General features: G+C 38.4%; 1 protein-coding gene across 1 annotated transcript; it reads left to right on the top strand.

Annotated features, from left to right (window-relative positions):
* Positions 1–872: 872 nt before the first annotated feature.
* Positions 873–19,523, top strand: LOC123504092 (cryptochrome-1-like). The gene is given in 14 exon segments (XM_045254381.1): positions 873–917; positions 9,295–9,423; positions 9,875–10,047; positions 11,414–11,575; positions 12,051–12,155; positions 12,363–12,496; positions 12,992–13,090; positions 13,219–13,345; positions 13,594–13,725; positions 14,522–14,611; positions 15,171–15,328; positions 16,175–16,297; positions 16,299–16,329; positions 16,558–19,523. Coding segments are annotated over 14 exon segments (1,587 nt in total). The 5' UTR covers positions 873–913; the 3' UTR covers positions 16,678–19,523.
* The last annotated feature ends 711 nt before the right edge of the window (positions 19,524–20,234 follow it).

The following is a 20,234-nucleotide window of genomic DNA, read 5'->3' as shown; positions in this document are numbered from 1 at the left end:
GTAGGAATTCTATTCATTGTATGCCCTCATTCTTTTTTTTTTTTTTTTTTTCATTAATTTATTTGATGTTTCTATTTGTTTTTACCAGGTAGTCAGACAACAACAACTACAACTACTACTACTACTACTACTGAGAGAGAGAGAGAGAGAGAGAGAGAGAGAGAGAGTATACCTCGATAACAAAAGAATAACCGTTTTGCTTGCAGTTTTTTTTTTCTTTATATAGTTTCACACTTTTTGATTTCTAAGAAGCCAAATTGAATAAAAGAAAGCGTAAACAACTGATTGCAGCTTTGGTGGCAGAAAATAATGTAGTTAGTCATTGAGAGAAAATTATTATCGTTTTCTTTGTTTTAGTTTAAAAGGATAACCACGTTGAAAATAATATCTTGCAAAAATTTTAATACGTATTTACAAAAAAACAGGATAAACAATGAATTTAAGAAAGTATGATTCAGTTTGAGATAAAGAAGAGATTGACTTAAAAAAAAGGTTAATTAATGTTAATGGATAGAGACAAATGTATACACACATCGATACGTTACATAATTTGAAGAAAGTAAAGGAAAACAATTAAATCTGGAAGAGAGAGAGAGACGATCTGAAAACTTAATGAAAACCTGAGCCTTGGGGAAACAGAAAGTAGCTACACAAAACCGTAAAAAGATGATAAAAACAATTATATTAAAGGGACTCATAGTATAAAAACAAATATAATCTAACAAACCAACAAAACTTAATTGAAAAAAATGTAAAATAAATTGTTACAAAGCAAGATATTCAATAAAAGTTAGAAAAAAGGTATTAATAAGTAGGAAAAGAAAATCATACGCAGGCGGTGATGGATTGACGGTCACAAGAAGAGGAGGAGTGTTGTAGATCGCTGGCCTTGTTGTGATACAGTATTGACAAAATGCGTAAGTGGTAGAGCGTAGTAGAAGACGAGATAACCTACAAGCGATATAAAGAGGAACAGGAGAGGAGGATTTAATAACGTCGTGGTACAAATTAACTTCAAAGGGGAGGTAAGTTCCAACATGTTTCCAGTTATGTGTGAGTTGATGCCTTATGCTGAGTCTCCACAACCACACAACACTTCCTCAATGATCGATTTGTAAAGTGAACGGCGGGGAGAGAGAGACCATTACCAGAGTGGGCGTACATTCCTAACTGACTGAATGTGGACGTGAGTGATAGTGAAAAAAGGTATAATTCTAGTTTCTGACCATACTCCCCATTGCCCCCACAACAAGCTTTGGGATAGGTGGGAATGCGGGTTTTCGGGTGGTGAACATGAGGTGCGTCGAAAATGTGTGTTTTTTGCATAATGGGGAAAATTGCCGTTAAAATGTCTATGGAATTTTCACTACAAGTTTCCCTAGGTTTACATTATGTAAGGTTAAGTTTAGGTTACTGTAGGTTTACATTAGGTCAGATTAAGTTTACGTCAGGTTAGGTTTGCGTCCTTGCTGAAATTTACCATAAATTTATGGAATTTATACAAATTAGTGAATTTACAAAAGTTGTAGTGAACATTTCGTAGAATTTAGGATGGCCATTTTTTCCCACCCCAATTACGCAAAAAATACACATTTCATGTTCCCCATCTGAAATCCCACATTCCCACCTGTCCCCAAGCTTGTTGGGAAGTGGAGGGGGGAGTATGGGCATAAACTAGAATTTTACCAGACCATTGCCAGAGTGGTCGTACATGAATTGACTAAAGGGGACCGCTGTGGTACAGTGGAACCATGTGTGCTTTGGGGTCTGAGGGGTCTCCAAGCGCACGGATTCGAATCCTGCCCATGGTCCGAGTGTAGGTTGGGCTTCCTCACTCGGGGCAAGGGTTTCCTAGCGGTTGGGCTTTCAGACAGGAGGTACCCCAAAAAGTAACCCCTTTAGCCCATAAATTCTCGTGAAAAGCCCACATGGTATAAATAAAAAAAAAGAAGAATGATAGTGAAAATAAATTATATGCTTTTTTTTTTATGTCTTCTGCAGAGTCTCCAAAACCAGAACAGCACTTGCTCAATGATTGATTTGTAAAGTGAACGGGGAAGAGAGACCATTGCCAAAGGTGGACAGACAAGTAATAGTGAAATAACTTATGTTTTTTTTTCTTACATACATTATGCAGAGTATCAAAAACCACAGACCAGTGCTTGCTCAATGATAAGGAAGTGTCTCTGATCACCTTGTTCAAAATTAAGCTGGTGATCAGAATTGAGTGTATGGTGAGGAGCTATGCTATTCTTACACACTAAATAACCAGATTAAGATCACGGAACATCAATGGACCCCCTAATGATGATAATAAAGTATCTGTAATCTATCTAGTTGGATAACCTTGGTATGTTTAGCTATGATAAGTCTATAATGAAAGTTAAAGTGTTTTTTTCTGGTGTCTACATTCATGGTCCTGTTTAAATTCCCCTGCATTTTCTTCCTATAACGTCCTTAGGTCACTTCAGCTCATCAGCAATTCTAACTGCCATGCATCAGTCTTATGTAATAGTGGAGGGGATGCTGTCCCTAAATCTACCCATGGATAGCATTGAAATAACATCACTGCTTGTCATTTTATGGACTAGGTTTGGATTGAATAAACAAATTTACTTCATTCCTTCATTGTGTAGGTAGATGATGATATTGCTGTGGTTGATTGTGTGTTCAGTTGTGATGTTCCAAGTGTTCCCAGGAGTAAAGTCACTGCAACTTAACCCAGCCATACAAACCATGAGCTCAATCTAGTCTGTCTAGACTCGGAAGGTGGACATGAAGCTGACCACTCTGCTGTAGGCACATACTGGCCAATCACAAGGCTTGCACTAGGTTTGATATTAGAGCAACAAATTACAGTCCAGGAAAACACTATTGAATGACTAGAAAGACTGAAACAAAGAGGATGTGGAATACTTTGCCTTATAGATTAGAAAAATGATAACAAACTGTAGACAGCAAGGGCAGTATGAGCTGGTAGGATACACATAAGCCAATAGAGAGCCAGGCGTTGAATAATATAAGCTGATGAGAGTAGGCTGGCAGGAGAAAAGACCAACTTGAGTGCTCATTGTGTGTGGGCAGCCACAAACAGGAAGCCCACATGGATAGTGGAAGCCCCAAGGCTCTAGATCAGTGGTACCAAAACTTTTCTTGAGCATGTACCACTTGGAGTTCTCATACAGTCCCCACGTACCACCTGGCTCCAGAAAAACCTCAATTCCAGCAATTATCACAAGTAGAACACACAAATGAACTAATAAGGAACACAACTCAATTTAATGCAAGGGAGGGATGCATCTGTTTCTTCCCCACCAGCTGATCAATGCCAGATTATCTTGTATATGGCAATAATAATTTTTCTGAGAAATTAAATGACTTAATTTAGCATAAAATTGCATATGATCTAGAAAGTGATAATATACCAACTGAAAGGCCTTCACATACTGCTATATAATTTTTTTTTAATTTTAGTGGCATGTGTTCCACAGGTTGGGAACTACTGCACTAGATGAAAGGCTGAAAAAGCTGGCATGAATGGAGAACTTGAGTGTTACAGGGAAGACAAACTGACTTCTTATTGCATTGTTTACCTTGTTTTGTTGATTCTTGATAGTAGTTGTGGTTGTAGTTGTAATAGTAGCCGGTGATAATGGTACATGAAATATAACGATTACAGTATGTTGACAAAAATTGTAGTACTGTATAGAGATAAGCAGAACTGCCAGTTGCATATCACCTCACCAAGAATATGTGGATTACAATGATTGAGCTCCTTGTCCTTGCCGAGTAAAGTATCGTGCTTTGGTCTTGTTGATGTAACAGTGAATAGTGAACAGTACTCCAAAATTAATTCCAAGCAAATATTTTAATCTTCCAACTGACATCTTCCATAATTGACCCTCTGCTGAATTTCAGTTTACTAAATAAAGAGGTGATGTAGAGACAGAATGAAGCATTTCTTGGATTTTTTATAAGAGCATTATCTTTTAACACATCTTGTTATGTATGTGACTGAAAAATATTTCCTATGATGGACTTCATTATTAGTTAAAGGTATCAATTTTTTTTTTTTTTTTTTCTTGTGTCTGGTTTTGAACTGTATAGTGTGTGTGTGTGTGTGTGTGTGTGTGTGTGTGTGTGTGTGTGTGTGTGTGTGTGTGTGTGTGTGTTTAGGATCAGTTGTATTTGTGTGAGAAGGATTTTCAGTAAGCTTTCATTTTCTCATTCCCAGAACACATTTTATTCATGAAAGCTTCTTTTGACCAACAGTTTCATTTCTTAGTAAGCTGATACACTTCTAGCAAACTGCATCTCATTCTCCTAGATCATTCTCCTGAAAACCCAGTTGTAAGGTGGCCCATCATAAAGTGAGCTTAAGATTAAATGGCAAAGAAGGAAATGCACTGCTGAACTTATTACTTTTACTTTTTTTAATGAGTTCCATGTTTTACTGTATGTAATGTGAATATATTTGCACATATCTTGTTAGAATAAGCAATGCAAATCAGAGGCTTGTGGTAATTCCTATTGGATTTGCACTCTGGGAAAGAAAGGGATGAAGACCAACATTTTCTTCTTTTTTTTTTCTCACTCTTTTATGGAAGAGTGGAAGCTGGCCAAGGGTAACAAAAAATAAAACAAAAAAGCCCCACTTGTAAGTTGTGACATGGTTAGTTGTCTAGTTCTTCACTAAGTATTATGACCAGGTATATTTCATCATTTATAATCCTCTGTGTTGAAAAGTCCTCCATGTAGAGTTCTGTATACATGCTTGTGTATTTCTATTCTGCACTGACTTTCTTGTGGTAGTTTGTAATGGCTGAAGAGATTGGCAGCTCATGATAGGCTTGTATTAAAGCTTTAAGAACGCTAAAAATTGTCTTCCGGATGCATAGAAAAAGGAAAATATGAAGTTTGTGATGCTGAAAAATTGGCAGCTCATGGTGGACTTGTATTAAAGCTTTAAGAACACTAAAAATTGTCTTCTGGATACATAGAAAGAAAAGAGAATAAGAATATGAAGTTGCTTTTGTCTCTTGGCTTCATAACTGTTTTAACATGAAACGGATTAAAAACTGAAAAAAACATACAGTTCAACCTATCCAGTTTTGAGTTTGCCAGAGAGAAAGAGAGACACATTCTATTGTTTTATTTTGTATAGATATTGTGATTGTTATTGTGATTGTGTATTTCAATTTGTGGTGGATAAGCACACACTTTGGAAGGAAAAGCCTAAATGATTGATATTAGTATTAGAGGTAGCTATTGAGAGAGAGAGAGAGAGAGAGAGAGAGAGAGAGAGAGAATGTTGGTTATATTTTTTCCCCCAGGAAGTGGCTGGTCGATACGTCTGTGAGTGGATGTCACTTGAGAAAACTCTCTCTCTCTCTCTCTCTCTCTGTTAGTCATATTTTTTCTCATTACTCTATCAACATCGTAAAATCAGAGAGAGAGAGAGAGAGAGAGAGAGAGAGAGAGAGCACAACCAAGCGAGCTCCTCATTTTCAAGCACACATTGTTCCTTATTGGCTATTGTATGGTAACGCAGCCTTCACCCACTGGCATAACATAACCCATGCGATGTCAAAGGGACGCTGTAGAGTCTAGAATATGCTGCCACAGTGCCACCTGTCTTGGCCGGCGGTTCCAAGAGTACACGCTTTGCCTCGTATTCTCAAAAGGCTTTATTTAAATTTACACGAGTTTTTAAGGCATTTTTTTACGGTTCTAGAGGCAGAGTGACAAGATTTCTATCCTACTAACTGGAGAAACACTCTTGGTAGATAGCGGTATGACACTTTGGGCCGCAGCCATAAAACTGCCTTGCCTTTCGCGCTTGTCTTGCCTGTTTCTGCTTGCATTTCTTACCTGCCTGTGGGTGAAGCAGTGACTCCTCCGTCAGCCCCACATCATCGTCCTGACCTTAAGCTCAGTGCCACCACCATTCCCCACACTACAAAGTACTCCCTGCGGTGTTCTATTTTCCATAAGAAGCGACTATATACGAAACAACAACACCGCTACATTTGTAAGGTAATTTTCATTTCTGCTGTGTTTCGATTTGAACTTGATACATGAGACAATAACATAACCACGTCCTAAGGGAAATTTTTCACTCCTAGTGCTGCGTTTCAGTTGGAGCTTGATAGACAGTACCACAGCCATGTTCCACTGGTATAATTTTTACTCTTGGTGTGTTATATTTCAGTTAGAACTTGGTGTACTGTACGTTAACACAGGCACGTCGTAAATAAGGTAATTATGATTCTTTTCGGTTTCATGAAAGGAACGAAAACTAGAGTCACACCACCATGAACGTCTTGAAGATAATTTATTCTCCGTATTCCAAGAGACACACGATATACGATAGTCACAACCACAGTATACGATCCTAGCAAGGGACAAGCTTGGAATACAATAGTCATGGTTATTCGTTCTAAGGTCATGTTCATTCTTACAGAGATAAAATGAAACAAAGTTGATACACAATAATCAGACTGCCAGGTTCAAAGGTACACGTAAAGAACTTGCTTGGCCAAGAGACTGACGCATTGGTCTGAGCAAGGTGGTGTCATATTACAGTAGTCATATTGCTTGGCGAACTTGATATAGAAGGCTTTATGAGGCTTCAGTATCTCCACGCAAGTCTCTCCTTACGGCTGTTAGGCTTGTATTCTCAAACTTGTATACTTGTCCTCCATTATTTTAGAAGGCTTTGTTTAACCCCTTCAGTACCATGACGCATTTTCATACTCATGTTGGGTATAAAGATAGTGAATACTGTGGCCATTAATCTTCTGACCTCCATAGACCCTTCCTAATGACAATAAAATAGTCTGTCTAATCGTACACAAATCTCAAGGAAAAAATCTGTTCCATTACTGAAGGGGTTAAGTTTACACAAGTTTTTTTTAAGGTGTTTTTACTTCTCTGGAGGCAGAGTGACAACATTTCTATACTGTTAACTGGAGAAACTCTTGAAAACCCCGCTAATCGTCTCCGTGGCCTTTAGAAATAGTCGTGGTGAGAGAACAAAGCGTTTCTAAGTAGAGGTCTTCCGTATCCAGAAGAACCCCCTTGGTCAATAAGTGTGTTAAGGTTTGCGAAGTATTATGGCTTTTTTTTTTCTTCTATGGCGTACGTGAAAAAAAAAGAATATACGGATTTCATAAGGGTATGCAACATTTTTTCCTTAGTGTAGAGAAAAGCAGCCGAGTAATAATTCGTATTTTAGTTAGCATTTCTATTTTTTTTTTTTTTCATTTTCATTCATGCATTGGATATCCGGAAATGTGTGTGTGTGTGTGAGAGAGAGAGAGAGAGAGAGAGAAGTGTGTGTGTGTGTGTGTGTGTGTGTGTGTGTGTGTGTGTATCCTCAAGCGCGGAGGAAAAGATTGCACCCCCAAAAATATATAGAGAGCTTTGGATTTCTTGATACTATTGTCCTCCTCCTCCTCCTCCTCCTCCTCCTCCTCCTCCTCCTCCTCCTCCTCCTCCTCCTCCTCCTCGCTATTCTTTTGTATTCCTCCTTTTCTTCCGGTGTTTCCTTGCTTCCTTTGTCTTCCTCTTCATCACTCTACCACACTTGTCATCAGCAGCGTGTGGTGGAATCTTAACTCTCTCTCTCTCTCTCTCTCTCTCTCTCTCTCTCTCTCTCTCTCTCTCTCTCTCTCTCTTATCCTGTCATCTTGTAAACCAAGCTCACCTAAGCCGTATCAAGTATTCCACACACACACACACACACACACACACACACACACACACACACACACACACACACACACACACACACACACACACACAGTGCAAAATGTGAATATACGATCAAATTAAACGCAGATGAAAATTTAATAGCACGAGGAGACGCAGAAGGATCCACATTCTCGAACATCACGCCATCTTAATCCGACTAACTCCCTTTCAATCATACTACGTAGGTGGAAGTTATTAGTTTCCAGGAATGCTTCAAGACTCGAGTGAGAGTTAAAGGAAGACTTCTGAACCGCACTCCGAAGAACCAATCATGGGTAACGGAAATAGATTATATATATCTTTGAAAAACACATCCTTACGAGACTAGTATCATACCACATAGAAACGCCCATTGTAACCAAGCAAATTAATGCTGTCTTTGAAAATCATCCTATCCGAAGAACCAATCATGGGTAACGGAACTAAATTATATCTATGAAAAAAATGCATCCTTACGAGACTATTATCATACCACATAGAAACACCCATGGTAACCGAAAAATCAATGCTGTCTTTGAAAATCACCCTATTTTCTTTTTAGCGTTTCAACACACGGAGGCTGGATTATCAGAAGAGCCAATTGAATAATGCTTGGAGGTAAGAGTGTAGCGGAGGTCAGGGTGGTACAAATGACGGTGGATGTTAAGAGAGACTTGCGCAAGCCACTGGCACGGTGAGGGAGGTTGTTCAAGCGAAGGTCTTGCCTGAATCATGATAAAGGGAAGGACTGTCGCCGAGAACGAGATACTGCAGGTTGGATGGACTAAGACAATAGAAGAGGGAGAAAGCGCGGTGGTTGAAGGGATGAGGGGGATACAAGACTACATATGTGCTGTGACTCAACACTTTATTCATTGATCTTGCCTGAGAGAGAGAGAGAGAGAGAGAGAGAGAGTGAGTGAACCAGCGAGCGCAAGCAGTGTTACACGTGAGGATCGTGTCACGTGTCGGCTTTTCTTGGCTGTTGCTTCCCGTCGCCGACGTCATAAATCCTTCAAAGGTCGATGTCATTCTCTCTCTCTCTCTCTCTCTCTCTCTCTCTCTCTCTCTCTCTCTCTCTGATTTAAAGTGAAAACTGATAATTTGTCATGATTTTGACTTTGTTATATTTAGATTATAACGGAATGGAGGTCACGTAAGCTTATGTTTTGGAATCTTAAGTTCGGTTATTTATTTATTATGTTATTTTATGTATTTTTCTGCATCTCGTATTTTGCTACTCTACCTTTGTGACCACAGCCTTGGGGAACTGGCATCTTCAGTGGCTCCTTTTCTCATGGCCTTTTTGTCGTGCCAGGCCAGAATTCCCTTTCACATAAAAAGAAAGGTCTGATAGTGGCATCTTGACATCAAAAAGAAAGTTCTGTCTTCTTTCTGTCACATTAAGACCGTCACTATAATATTTATTACACTTTATAAAACCTTGATTATCTTCACCTTAGCCTGTTTGAAGTTATCTTATTAGGTAATAAATATTTAAAGAATATTATTTCAAGTTTCTTGGTGTTGATGAAGACTTAACCATGTGCGTCTTTCCAGCGATGGGGAAGGTCGCCGTCCACTGGTTTCGGCATGGCCTGCGCTTCCATGACAATCCTGCCCTGCTGGAGGCCCTGCAAGATGCTAAGATGTTCTATGCAATCTTCATATTTGATGGGGAGAGTGCAGGTTTGGATTTCATTTTCATATAATACTGTAATTCATGTACTTGGTTGGCTATTTAGTACCTTAGTGACCTGATGAATATTTATGGTTTATATATATATATATATATATATATATATATATATATATATATATATATATATATATATATATATATATATATATATATATGTATATATATATCAAGAAATTATATATTACTGTATAATGTAGATAATAATTTATACACCAGTATGGACAAGCTCTTAAACAAAAATAATTACAGTGCATATATCTTTAAGTATGGATAAGCTCATAATAAAATGGATATAGCTTGTAGTATGGACAAACTCTTAAGACAAAATAGTTTGATGCTTTGATGTCTTTTGTAACTCTATTTTTATTTTGGTGTATCATGATTGACATTACAATATGGAAATAATGAAGCCTTAGTGACAAGGTGTGTGATTCTCAGGGACGAAGGTCACTGGCTACAACCGGCAAAGGTACTTGACTGAATCTTTATTAGACTTGGATCAACAGCTGAGGGATGTTGGATCTCAGCTCTTTGTCTGCGAAGGAAATCCAGTTGATATATTTTCCACCTTACACAAAGAAATTGGTCTGACTCACCTCTCATTTGAGCAGGTAAGGGTGGGCTGTCGGCATCCAGCTTTGTTCGATACTGGTAGGTAGTACATCCAGATTCATATGTTGCAAAGAGATTATCTGTATGTGTCGTTTATGTTATTTAGATTACACCGCAGCCCATGGTGATGTCACAGGTAAACTGTTGACTCATCAAAGTCTAAAGACTCGCTTTGCTCTGACCTCCACTTCTTCAATATTCATCTTAATCCATAGTGTTTTCTATGTATTTACATGTGTTACTAAGCTCAGATGTGTAGATATTAGTAGCAGGAGGAGGAAGAGCAAAGAAGAAGGATGGAGGATAATGATAATTATCATTGTAGTAAAAGTAAATTGTATTGACCAATGAGGTGAAGCCAATGTTCCGTGTGACGGTGCCATGTCTCTCATTACTTCAAAAAAAATTGAATAACAGTTATTTATTCAGTTTAATGCATGACTTATCTATAAAAGGGGAAATGAGATACATGAGGATATCTGCCATTGATTATGCCATAAGTAAAACTAAATACAGTAAAGGTGCTGGTTATAAAAGTGAAAATGAGACTGATGATTTACACAATATTTACTGCTATGTTCTCTTGAAATTCCCAGTCTAATATAATGAATGGTGGAAATAAACATAAGATGAGACAGTATTTTATTTCAGTTATTGTCTCAAGCTGAACGTATTTACTGAAGATCATTGGATGAAGAAACTTTTTCTTTGGCTGTACAACACTCAGTAAAGGCAGGTTCACATATGCCAATTTGCAACTGAAATTGCAAGTCAGTAGAGTTTCCAATTGAATATCGGTGACCTGACTCCCCCTCTTCCCCCCTGGGAACATCGCCCAACCTGATATGCCACATTGTCATACATGTACATGAAATACCTTCATTTGATATGGTATACAACACTTATTTGTATCACCTGCTATTTAATGAAATAGTAAGAATATTCTTAGAATGTTGTTTGTTGATAATACTATGATTAAAGAACAGTGAGTAGTATAAGGTGAATGGTTTGGTTGGAGATCTGGCAGGATGGCAAGCAACACCCTGTGGGTCAGTACAATTTAGTTTTACTATAGTTTGTAACCAAAAGCATTGATGATACTGATGAATTGGTAACTTGGAAGGAAAATTATGGTACAACCAATAATCTGATATCATTATTGCAATGTCTTGATAATGCCCACTTACGATGATAACAGTAGTAGTAGTAGTAGTAGTAATAGATGTTGCTCAGAATATCTGGCTATGTTCTCCAATGTCTATCCTTTTCATATCTTCCTACATACACTGTTCCCAGGTCTTTTCTATCTTTTTACTGGTATCCATCCTCTATAACTCAAAGGGCTAACAATAATGACCTTTCCAGGACTGTGAGGCGATCTGGAACAAACGTGACAATGCTGTGCGGAAGCTGTGTTCAGAACTTGGGGTGACAGTAATAGAGAGAATATCGCACACCCTGTGGGACCCATTTGAGGTCATTGAGGCAAATGGGGATCAACCACCCACCACCTATGAGATGTTTGTGGTAAGTAATGTTTATTTAGTGTTGAATATTTAGTGTTATGCCTCATTTAGAGTAGAAATGAATTTGAAGGGGAAATAAAGTTTTATATATGAGAAAAGTTTAAGCTGAAATTGAGTTCTAATATGATTATGTAAATGTTATTGTCAACTCCCAACATCACTCTTGGTCTTTGTAGCTTTAGTCACTTCATTGGAATTATTTTTCTCTTTACATGGTGAATAAAAGAAGAAAGATTTCATAGGTTATAAGACACTGTTGGAATATGTAATGTGTATAAAATACTATCTATGCAGTTGAGAATAAATACATTATTTCACATTTAGCTAGAAAAGTTAGAATTTTCCTGATAGTACAAACTGATTGCTCTTCTGTGGAGGTAAATAGAGCCTTTTCAAATATTTTGAGAGCAATTTAATTCTTAAATTTTCTTTGTACATCTTTTTCTGTCAAGCTAATGCTGTGTCTTTCTTTCCAGCAAGTGATAAAAGTTTTAGGGGACCCTCCCAAACCTTCGCCAAATCCTGACTGGGAAAATGTTTTATTTGGAAACATTTCTGATGAAGTTGCTCAGAAGATAAAGGTGAATTGAAGAATTATATATTTACACCAAGTTTTATATGTAACTGTTTGGCTGGTGTGCTAACTCAGAAGCACATATTGAGACAAGAACAAGAGGAAGACATGAAATAATAAGGAGGATGTACAATTATCTGTTTTCTCATGATAAGGGAGATTTACTGTTATACATACTAATTATCCCAGCTATAATCTTTGGTATTCCCTACAGCTGTTTCCACAAGTCCCTTCAGTAGAGGAACAAGGCTATACACGCATCAGGGAGTGTCCTGTATATATTGGAGGAGAGAAGGTTGCTCTGGCTCACCTTCAGGAACGGCTCATAGTGGAAGAGAATGCATTCAGGTAACGTAAGGCTTTTCTTTTTCACCAAAGACAATGAGAGAAATGATTCATGGTCCTGTATTTGTTGTCGGAGAGTATTTACTCGGGTAGAGAAAAATAGTCCTTATTGATGTAATTGGGAGAAGGAATTTAATAGTAGTGATATTGTCAAGATTGTTAGATCTCTTAACCATAACAGGACTTTAAAAGGTTATATTGCTTTTTGAATAGTAGATTCCTCAAAGAGAAAACCATTTATTGGTTATGATTGTATGTGGGTCTGAATCAAAGAATAGAGGAAGAAGTAAGGTATAGAATCAAGAAAAGGAAGGATATTACTCCTTAAATTGGTGCAGAATTAATTGTTTGTAGACTAGAATTATAAGTGGCTGTGAGTTAAGAAATAACTGCATAAGTGAAGTTTAGATTGAAGAGAGAAAGATAAATTGGAGCAACTGGTGAAGAAAAGAACTCTGGATTGGATATGAGATGCATGATGACACATTTCCCTTTCAGAGACGGGTACATCTTGCCTAATCAAGTCAATCCAGACCTGCTCGGCCCACCTATGAGTATGTCTGCTGCACTAAGATTTGGGTGTCTATCTGTCAGGAAGTAAGTGTTGGCAGTTATCTATGTATGTTCTTTGGTGTCTTATTACTATTTTATGTATGAGTTAGATTCACCCTGTCACATTTTTCTTCTATTGTGAGTCTTTGTTACCTTTTGCTGTCTTGCCTCAGGTTCTACTGGGATATGCAGGAGACTTACCAGAAGATCAACAGAGGAGAGCCACCCGCCTCTCACTCCCTGACTGCTCAACTCATTTGGAGAGAGTTTTTCTACTGCATGTCTGCCAACAATCCTAAGGTGATTTGTTAATGTTTTTAGTCTCTCTCTCTCTCTCTCTCTCTCTCTCTCTCTCTCTCTCTCTCTCTCTCTCTCTCTCTCTCTCTCTCTCTCTCTCTCTCTCTCTCTCTCTCTCTCTCTCTCTCTCTCTCTCTCTCTCTCTCTCTCTCTCGTTCAATTCATAAACCTCATCCATATCATCATATTTCAAGAAATTGTCAGGTTTGTGATGAATTTAGCCATTCTAACATGGAATATTGTCTTTACAGTACAGTGAAATGGAGGGCAATCCAATATGCATTCAGATCCCGTGGTACAAGAAGCCTGGTGAGCTGGCAGCCTGGGAGGAGGGACGCACCGGGTACCCTTTCATTGATGCTTGCATGAGGCAGCTCCGCAAGGTAAAAGATGCTGTTGTGAAAACTTTTAATCATATGCCAATTGTTTATTTATTTATTTATTTTATGTAAGGCACTGGACAAAGGTGACTGAAGTGAAAAAATAGAGGGTTATAATTATATAGACAGATGGTTTGCTTTAGGTAACTTATTCATAACTAGCTGGCAAATGACAGGCTTCATATTTCACACAGAATAGTACAATTGACTTGCAACAATTGCATAATACAAATTAACTTCCGTCATTAAATGGAAAACACACACACACACACACACACACACACACACACACACACACACACACACACACACACACACACACACACACACACACACACACACACACACACACACCATGTAGTGTAGTGGTTAGCACGCTCGACTCACAATTGAGAGGGCCGGGTTCGAATCCCGGCGCGGCGAGGCAAATGGGCAAGCCTCTTAATGTGTGGCCCCTGTTCACCTAGCAGTAAATAGGTACGGGATGTAACTTCCCGGTGTGTGGAGTGTATTGTGGTCTCAGTCCTACCCGAAGATCGGTCTATGAGGTCTGAGCTCGCTCCGTAATGGGGAAGACTGGCTGGGTGACCAGCAGGCGACCGAGGAGGTGAATTACACACACACACACACACACACACACACACACACACACACACACACACACACACACACACACACACACACACACACACACACACACACACACACACACACACACACACTACAACACTTAATATAGCATCCTATGTGTTCTTAATCACACATAAGGAGAAATCTTAGTCTCTCTTTGCCCCAACAGGAGGGATGGATTCATCATGTGTGCCGAACAGTGGTGTCCTGTTTCCTGACTCGAGGAGATCTTTGGATATCGTGGGTGGATGGGCTAAAGGTGAGGCAGTCAGGAAGCTGCACATTGGCTCCTTTATGAACCTTTTATTGCTCAGATTTCATTAAGCATAAGGAATCTATCTGTCTCTGATTGAGGTTTAAGGAGAATAGATGAAAAGTTTGATAGGAAGCTGAATGAATGAAGTGTGAATAACTTAATATGAATGTATTACATTTCTCTTTCTAGAGCAGGAGTTCTCACCCTGGGGTTTGCAAATCCACAGGGGTTCACAAGATGGCTGATCTGATAATATCCTTTGCAGCATATCATTGCATATTGAGTTAGTGTCATTCATTAAATTAACATTCTATTCAATGTCAGATTACTGGGGGGATTTGGGTAGATAGTCTTATAACTTGGGGTTCTTAATGAGAAAAAAGGTTGAGAACCTCTGATTTAGAGGTTGTAATGTTGTGTAATTAATTCCTTTTGCAATATAGTGGAATCATATAACATCATCTTTCTTCCCTGTGTTTAAAATATTACAGTAACTTGCAATGCAATATTTTAGCCTTCCTCTTCAAAGGTAAGGATTATGAATGATTCCTATTGTCCTCAGGTGTTCTACAAGTACCTCATTGATGCGGACTGGTCCGTGGCAGCTGGCAACTGGATGTGGATCAGCTCCTCAGCCTTTGAGCGGCAGCTGGACTGCTCTGTGTGCGTCTGTCCTGTGGAGTATGGCCGCAGGATTGAACCCACTGGAGATTACATAAGGTATGACTTGGATGGGGATTAAGGTGTACTCACAGATTGAAATGTCATGGGCACACCAAGGAGAGAGCTTATACTTGGAAGAATCTTGGTGTTGGGAATTCTATGAGGTACAACATTGCAGCTGAAATGTAGATTGAGGTGGCATGGGCATGTTAGGAGGGTGTATGAAAATGTCCTGGGCTGAAGAAGACAAAGAGCTAGGAGACAATCCCACCTAGACCTGTTTGACCTGAGGGTGAAGGAGTAATGGGACAATGCTTTGGATGGCAGTCTTTTTTTTTGTCCTGGCTGGACTTTGTGGCTCCTGGTGCTGTCAGGTGGTCACTCTCTCTCTCCTGGTGGTTCTTTCATGGACACCACCTGCAAGGAGAATTTAAGATTCTACCTGCTGGCTATGCTATAGGTGTTGTTGCCACACAATAGTCACCTACCCACTATTTCTGACTTGACTTGCTGTCTTTTCATTGTCCTGGAGGCCAAGTGTCTGCTGGAAAGTGTGTCAGGGCCTGAAGGAATGAAGGAGACTGTGAGGATTCTGGGCTTGGGTTGGCTTCTGTGTAGCATGGCAGTTGCTGATGGGCGGAGATTCTTATTGGCTCAAATTAATCCCTCAAGAATCCATACTTTTATCTTGTGCTACCTTTATGCTTGAATAATATTCTACTCTGTCAAAGTTTGGCATGATTACTGCACATTGTTCTCACGGAATGGTTTTATGTCCAGTGCACACTTCTCCAAACATCTAGGTGATGAGTGGGATGTTTGCAAGAAATTTTCAGGGAACATAAGTGTAATCTCTATCCTCCTTAAGTATAGGAACCACAATGCTTTACCTTATTGCCGCAGACAATATGTGCCGGAGTTGGCCAACTTTCCCCAAGAGTTCATTTTTGAGCCATGGAAAGCATCACTTGCCATACAGAAGGAGCACAACTGTATCATTGGACAAGACTACCCAGAGCGTATTGAACCACACTGAGGCCTCCAAGAGCAACTCTAAGGTAAATATCATTATCATTATTGCTGCCACCACCATCACTATCATCTATAATGTTATCAATATCATTATCTCATTATCAGTCTCCTTGTATGATTCAACTGAGACAAAATGTTAAGCAAAATGATGAAAAATAGAACTGACTAAAGGTTTTCATCTATCAACTGTCAGGACATGTAGGAAGAGATATGGCAAAGGCTTTCATCCATTAACTCTTGTGCTAAACCTTTAGATAATGAAGAGCATTCGGAAGAGACTGAAGAAGCCTCCCCGGCACTGCTCCCCGTCAGACTCTGAGGAGATCAAGCAATACCTGCGTCTGCCTCAGTCCTGCTTCCACAATGTCTTCTGAGTGGATGTAGCTCCCTACATGGCAGCTACCTTTATAAATGAACGTGAAACTTGCTCATGTTCTTTATCAATGCTCTCTTCATTTCTTACTGTACATGTATTCTAATTAACAGAAGTGTGTGCTCAGCTTACCTAAACATTGAAGCCAAGCTGTTCTGTTAGATGATTGGTTGATTGACTGATTTTCTTTGATCAGTTTGTGGCATTATTTAACTAGTGTGTAAGGAGTTCACATCATAACAGGTACAGTTGCAGAAATATTTCTTCCCATCTTTTTCAACAGCAATAGATCCATTTACCATTCACACAGCATCCTGCCTTGTCACTCCCTCCTTCCTGCCAATGATTATTACTGTGTGAACACTAAATGGACTTATGGCTGACAAAAGTGATAGAATTTTTTAGGGAGTCAAAGTTACATAAACATAACTTCAAGATAAATTAACTACTAGAAAATTTATGTATGTTTAATGGGGTCCCTGATGTAGTTATCCATATCAACATCATCATCAATTGTCAGCCAGTAACAGGTTGAGTTCATCTAGCTGGCTTTTAAGAGCTCGTCTTTCTTTATGGGTGTTCTGTAATTCTGTTTTATCTTTTTCCCTTCATTTTTCAACACTTCATTTCTTTTAATTTTAATTTTATATATGGTGAACTATTTAATCTTTGTAATTTGGCTGTCATTTTGTATCTCCATTTTTTAGAACCTTACTTCTTTCTTTATAAGCTCTTCAAGTTAATTCTCTGAACAGTGTGAAGTAGTAGATAACTGCAATGAATTCCTAGCTCCCTCATGACTTTGGGTTGAAGATGTTTATCAGTCTGAAGAAATCATTATTAGATCTCAGCTTGAAGTATTTCCTGATGTGAGATGATAGCATTGAGAGTCACACAGGTCCTATGTAATCCTTATGGTACTGAATAGTTATGGAGCTTGGACATAATCTCTTCCTCATCAGATTAATTGCTCTATCCTAAGAAATGCAATGCAGATTTTTCATACAAATTCCAGCTTCATTTTCTTGAACTGTTATGGATTTATCATAAGATGCCATACTTCTGCCATGTTTGTAATGAACTTTTCATTCAAGTGACCCACACTGGCATCCCTGCAACCTTGGGACTGCCTGGGAATAGCTGAGGACTCTCCTTTGTTTGGAGCTGTCCACACACTTCAGGTTTTACCATTATTCTTTATTAATGAGAAGCTCTTATTGCTGTTCCATAGCAACAAAAAACTAATATCTGTGTACTTTCTTAACCATCCGTCTCTCCCAGCACTAGATTATGTATTTGTGCCATAGACTTTTGCTTTACGTAACCTGTACAAAATTGCAGGAAACTTAATGTTTAAGCAGTCTCATACAATGAATATTTGGTGTATATTTGTTATTTTTCATGTATTACTGAATTGAATAAGAAAAATGCATCTATCTGAGATTCTCCCATGCAACAGAGTAGCCAATACAAGACAGTTTGCCTCACTATTTTGTAAGAATGATTATGTAGGGAATAGGCTCTCATCTTTGATCCATCCCTATCCTGTCGCCATTCTGTCCTCCCCTTGTGTGATTTGTATTCTTCTTATCCAACTGTGGAGTTTGGTCAGGAATTTAGCCACCCAGTGACTTGGAAACATGGTAATACTGCCACTGAATGATGTTTTTTCTTAGTAATTGTGTTCAGAATTCCTATTTGGTTTAGAAGTGTGTGGCAAACTTGAGTTGTAAGGCACACACATTAGTCATACATAGCTGAGTGATTTTGAGCCTTGTGCTAGTTTTACATCAGTACTATTAGACTGTATAAGATGAGTAGCATGAGAAACATTCTTATACCTCTTGCTCAAGTCAAACAATATCCATCACTGTATGGTAATGGAAATATAACAGTAGAAATTAGTGAGAAGTTTTATAGAGGACAGTCAATATGTCTTGTCGGTGATATGAAGCAAGGGAAACACCGGTGAAAGTGATTAGAAGTGCAATGTTATGAGATGGCCAAGAAACATGACTAAGTGAATGTGTCTTGGTGATATGAAGTAAGAAAAACACACCGGTGAAAGTTAATTTTAAGTGCAGTGTTCTCTGTTCTAAAGGAAACTAAGCAGGGTAAATGTCTAAGCAAAATGAGTGTGTGCAAGATTGATTGTGGGGTCTCCTGAGGAATACAAATACTTTTTTAGTTTGATATATATATATTGTTACAGCTGCACTTTGTGTGTGTGTGTGTGTGTGTGTGTGTGTGTGTGTGTGTGTGTGTGTGTGTGTGTGTGTGTCAGAGGCCTTTCCTGTTTTAGTATAAGATTTTAGGCAGTTGAAATATGTATTGTACCTTTTATGATAGTCATGACTGTAAACAGTTGAAATACCTCACATCTTTAAGTTAGTAGTAGTAGATTTGCTGTGATTGTATTTAGATTACTAAAACATAATTGGTTTAAGTTAACTAGGATATAATTGGCCAGACTTAACTAAGGTAACTAAGATAATATTAATTCTGATATCACTAAATTCTTAATCATATTTGTCAAAATTATGATTGACCATTATTTTCAAACACTGCATCATCTTGTTTTGTTTTCCATAAGTGGTAGTGGAAGTTACTGAAATTTCAAAGGTGTTTTATAATTTAAGTGGCAGTTTAAAAGAATCCTGCATTATTTATGAGAAAAACACTCATGGAAACCTGAATAATTATTTGTATAGCCATTTGAGAGGCCAAAATGTTTCAAGAATTTCGATTAAGTCTTGTGGTTAATTAGTTTTAGAAAAAGAATCTGGCTTAGCTTAACGCAGCAAGTCTCTTCAGGAATTACAATTAATCTAATTTTACGAAGTCTTATTGATTTTTCTTTGGCCAACCAACATATCTATACCAGATCCAAGGTATTATTTTTTTAGATGCTTGATAGAATCAAGCATGAAAAAATAATATAACTGAAGCATGCCAATATGTTTCACTGTTAAGAGTTATGAGTGTAACCTGTAAGTAGCCTTCTATAGGTCAGCTTCTACACAGTCTCTTTATTCTCTTATGTTCTTGATATGTCTGAGGTAATGTACAACAAGTGGCAGGTAGGCTGTAATAAGAATGAATGTGTGTTTTTGATGTTTCTGTCTGGTGAGGATAATAACAACTAGGGTCTAGATCTCTACCTCTTGCTTGTCACATTCTCTCTCTCTCTCTCTCTCTCTCTCTCTCTCTCTCTCTCTCTCTCTCTCTCTCTCTCTCTCTCTCTCTCTCTCTCTCTCTCTCTCTCTCTCTCTCTCTCTCTCTCTCTCTCTCTCTCTCTCTCTCTCTCTCTCTCTCTCTCTCTGGGCTGGAGAATAATGTTTTTTTCCCCATTCCTTTGAATACTGACCACTACCATTATGCATTTCATAGTCACAAGTAAACTCATTTCTTTGGGTCCAGTTAGAGTCAGAAATCAATGAATCTGCTGCACTCACTCCTAACTACATTTTGTGTCTTCAGTCTGAGATCATCTTATCAAAGAATATTGTGAAATTTTGTAAGGCTCAGCAGAAAGGAAAGGCAAAATGTAGTAGTTGT

The sequence above is a fragment of the Portunus trituberculatus genome, chromosome 15 (assembly GCF_017591435.1).
Source record: "Portunus trituberculatus isolate SZX2019 chromosome 15, ASM1759143v1, whole genome shotgun sequence".
Taxonomy (NCBI): domain Eukaryota; kingdom Metazoa; phylum Arthropoda; class Malacostraca; order Decapoda; family Portunidae; genus Portunus; species Portunus trituberculatus.
The sequence above is the reverse complement of the archived record's forward strand: the minus strand, read 5'-3'. Positions and strand labels throughout refer to the sequence as shown.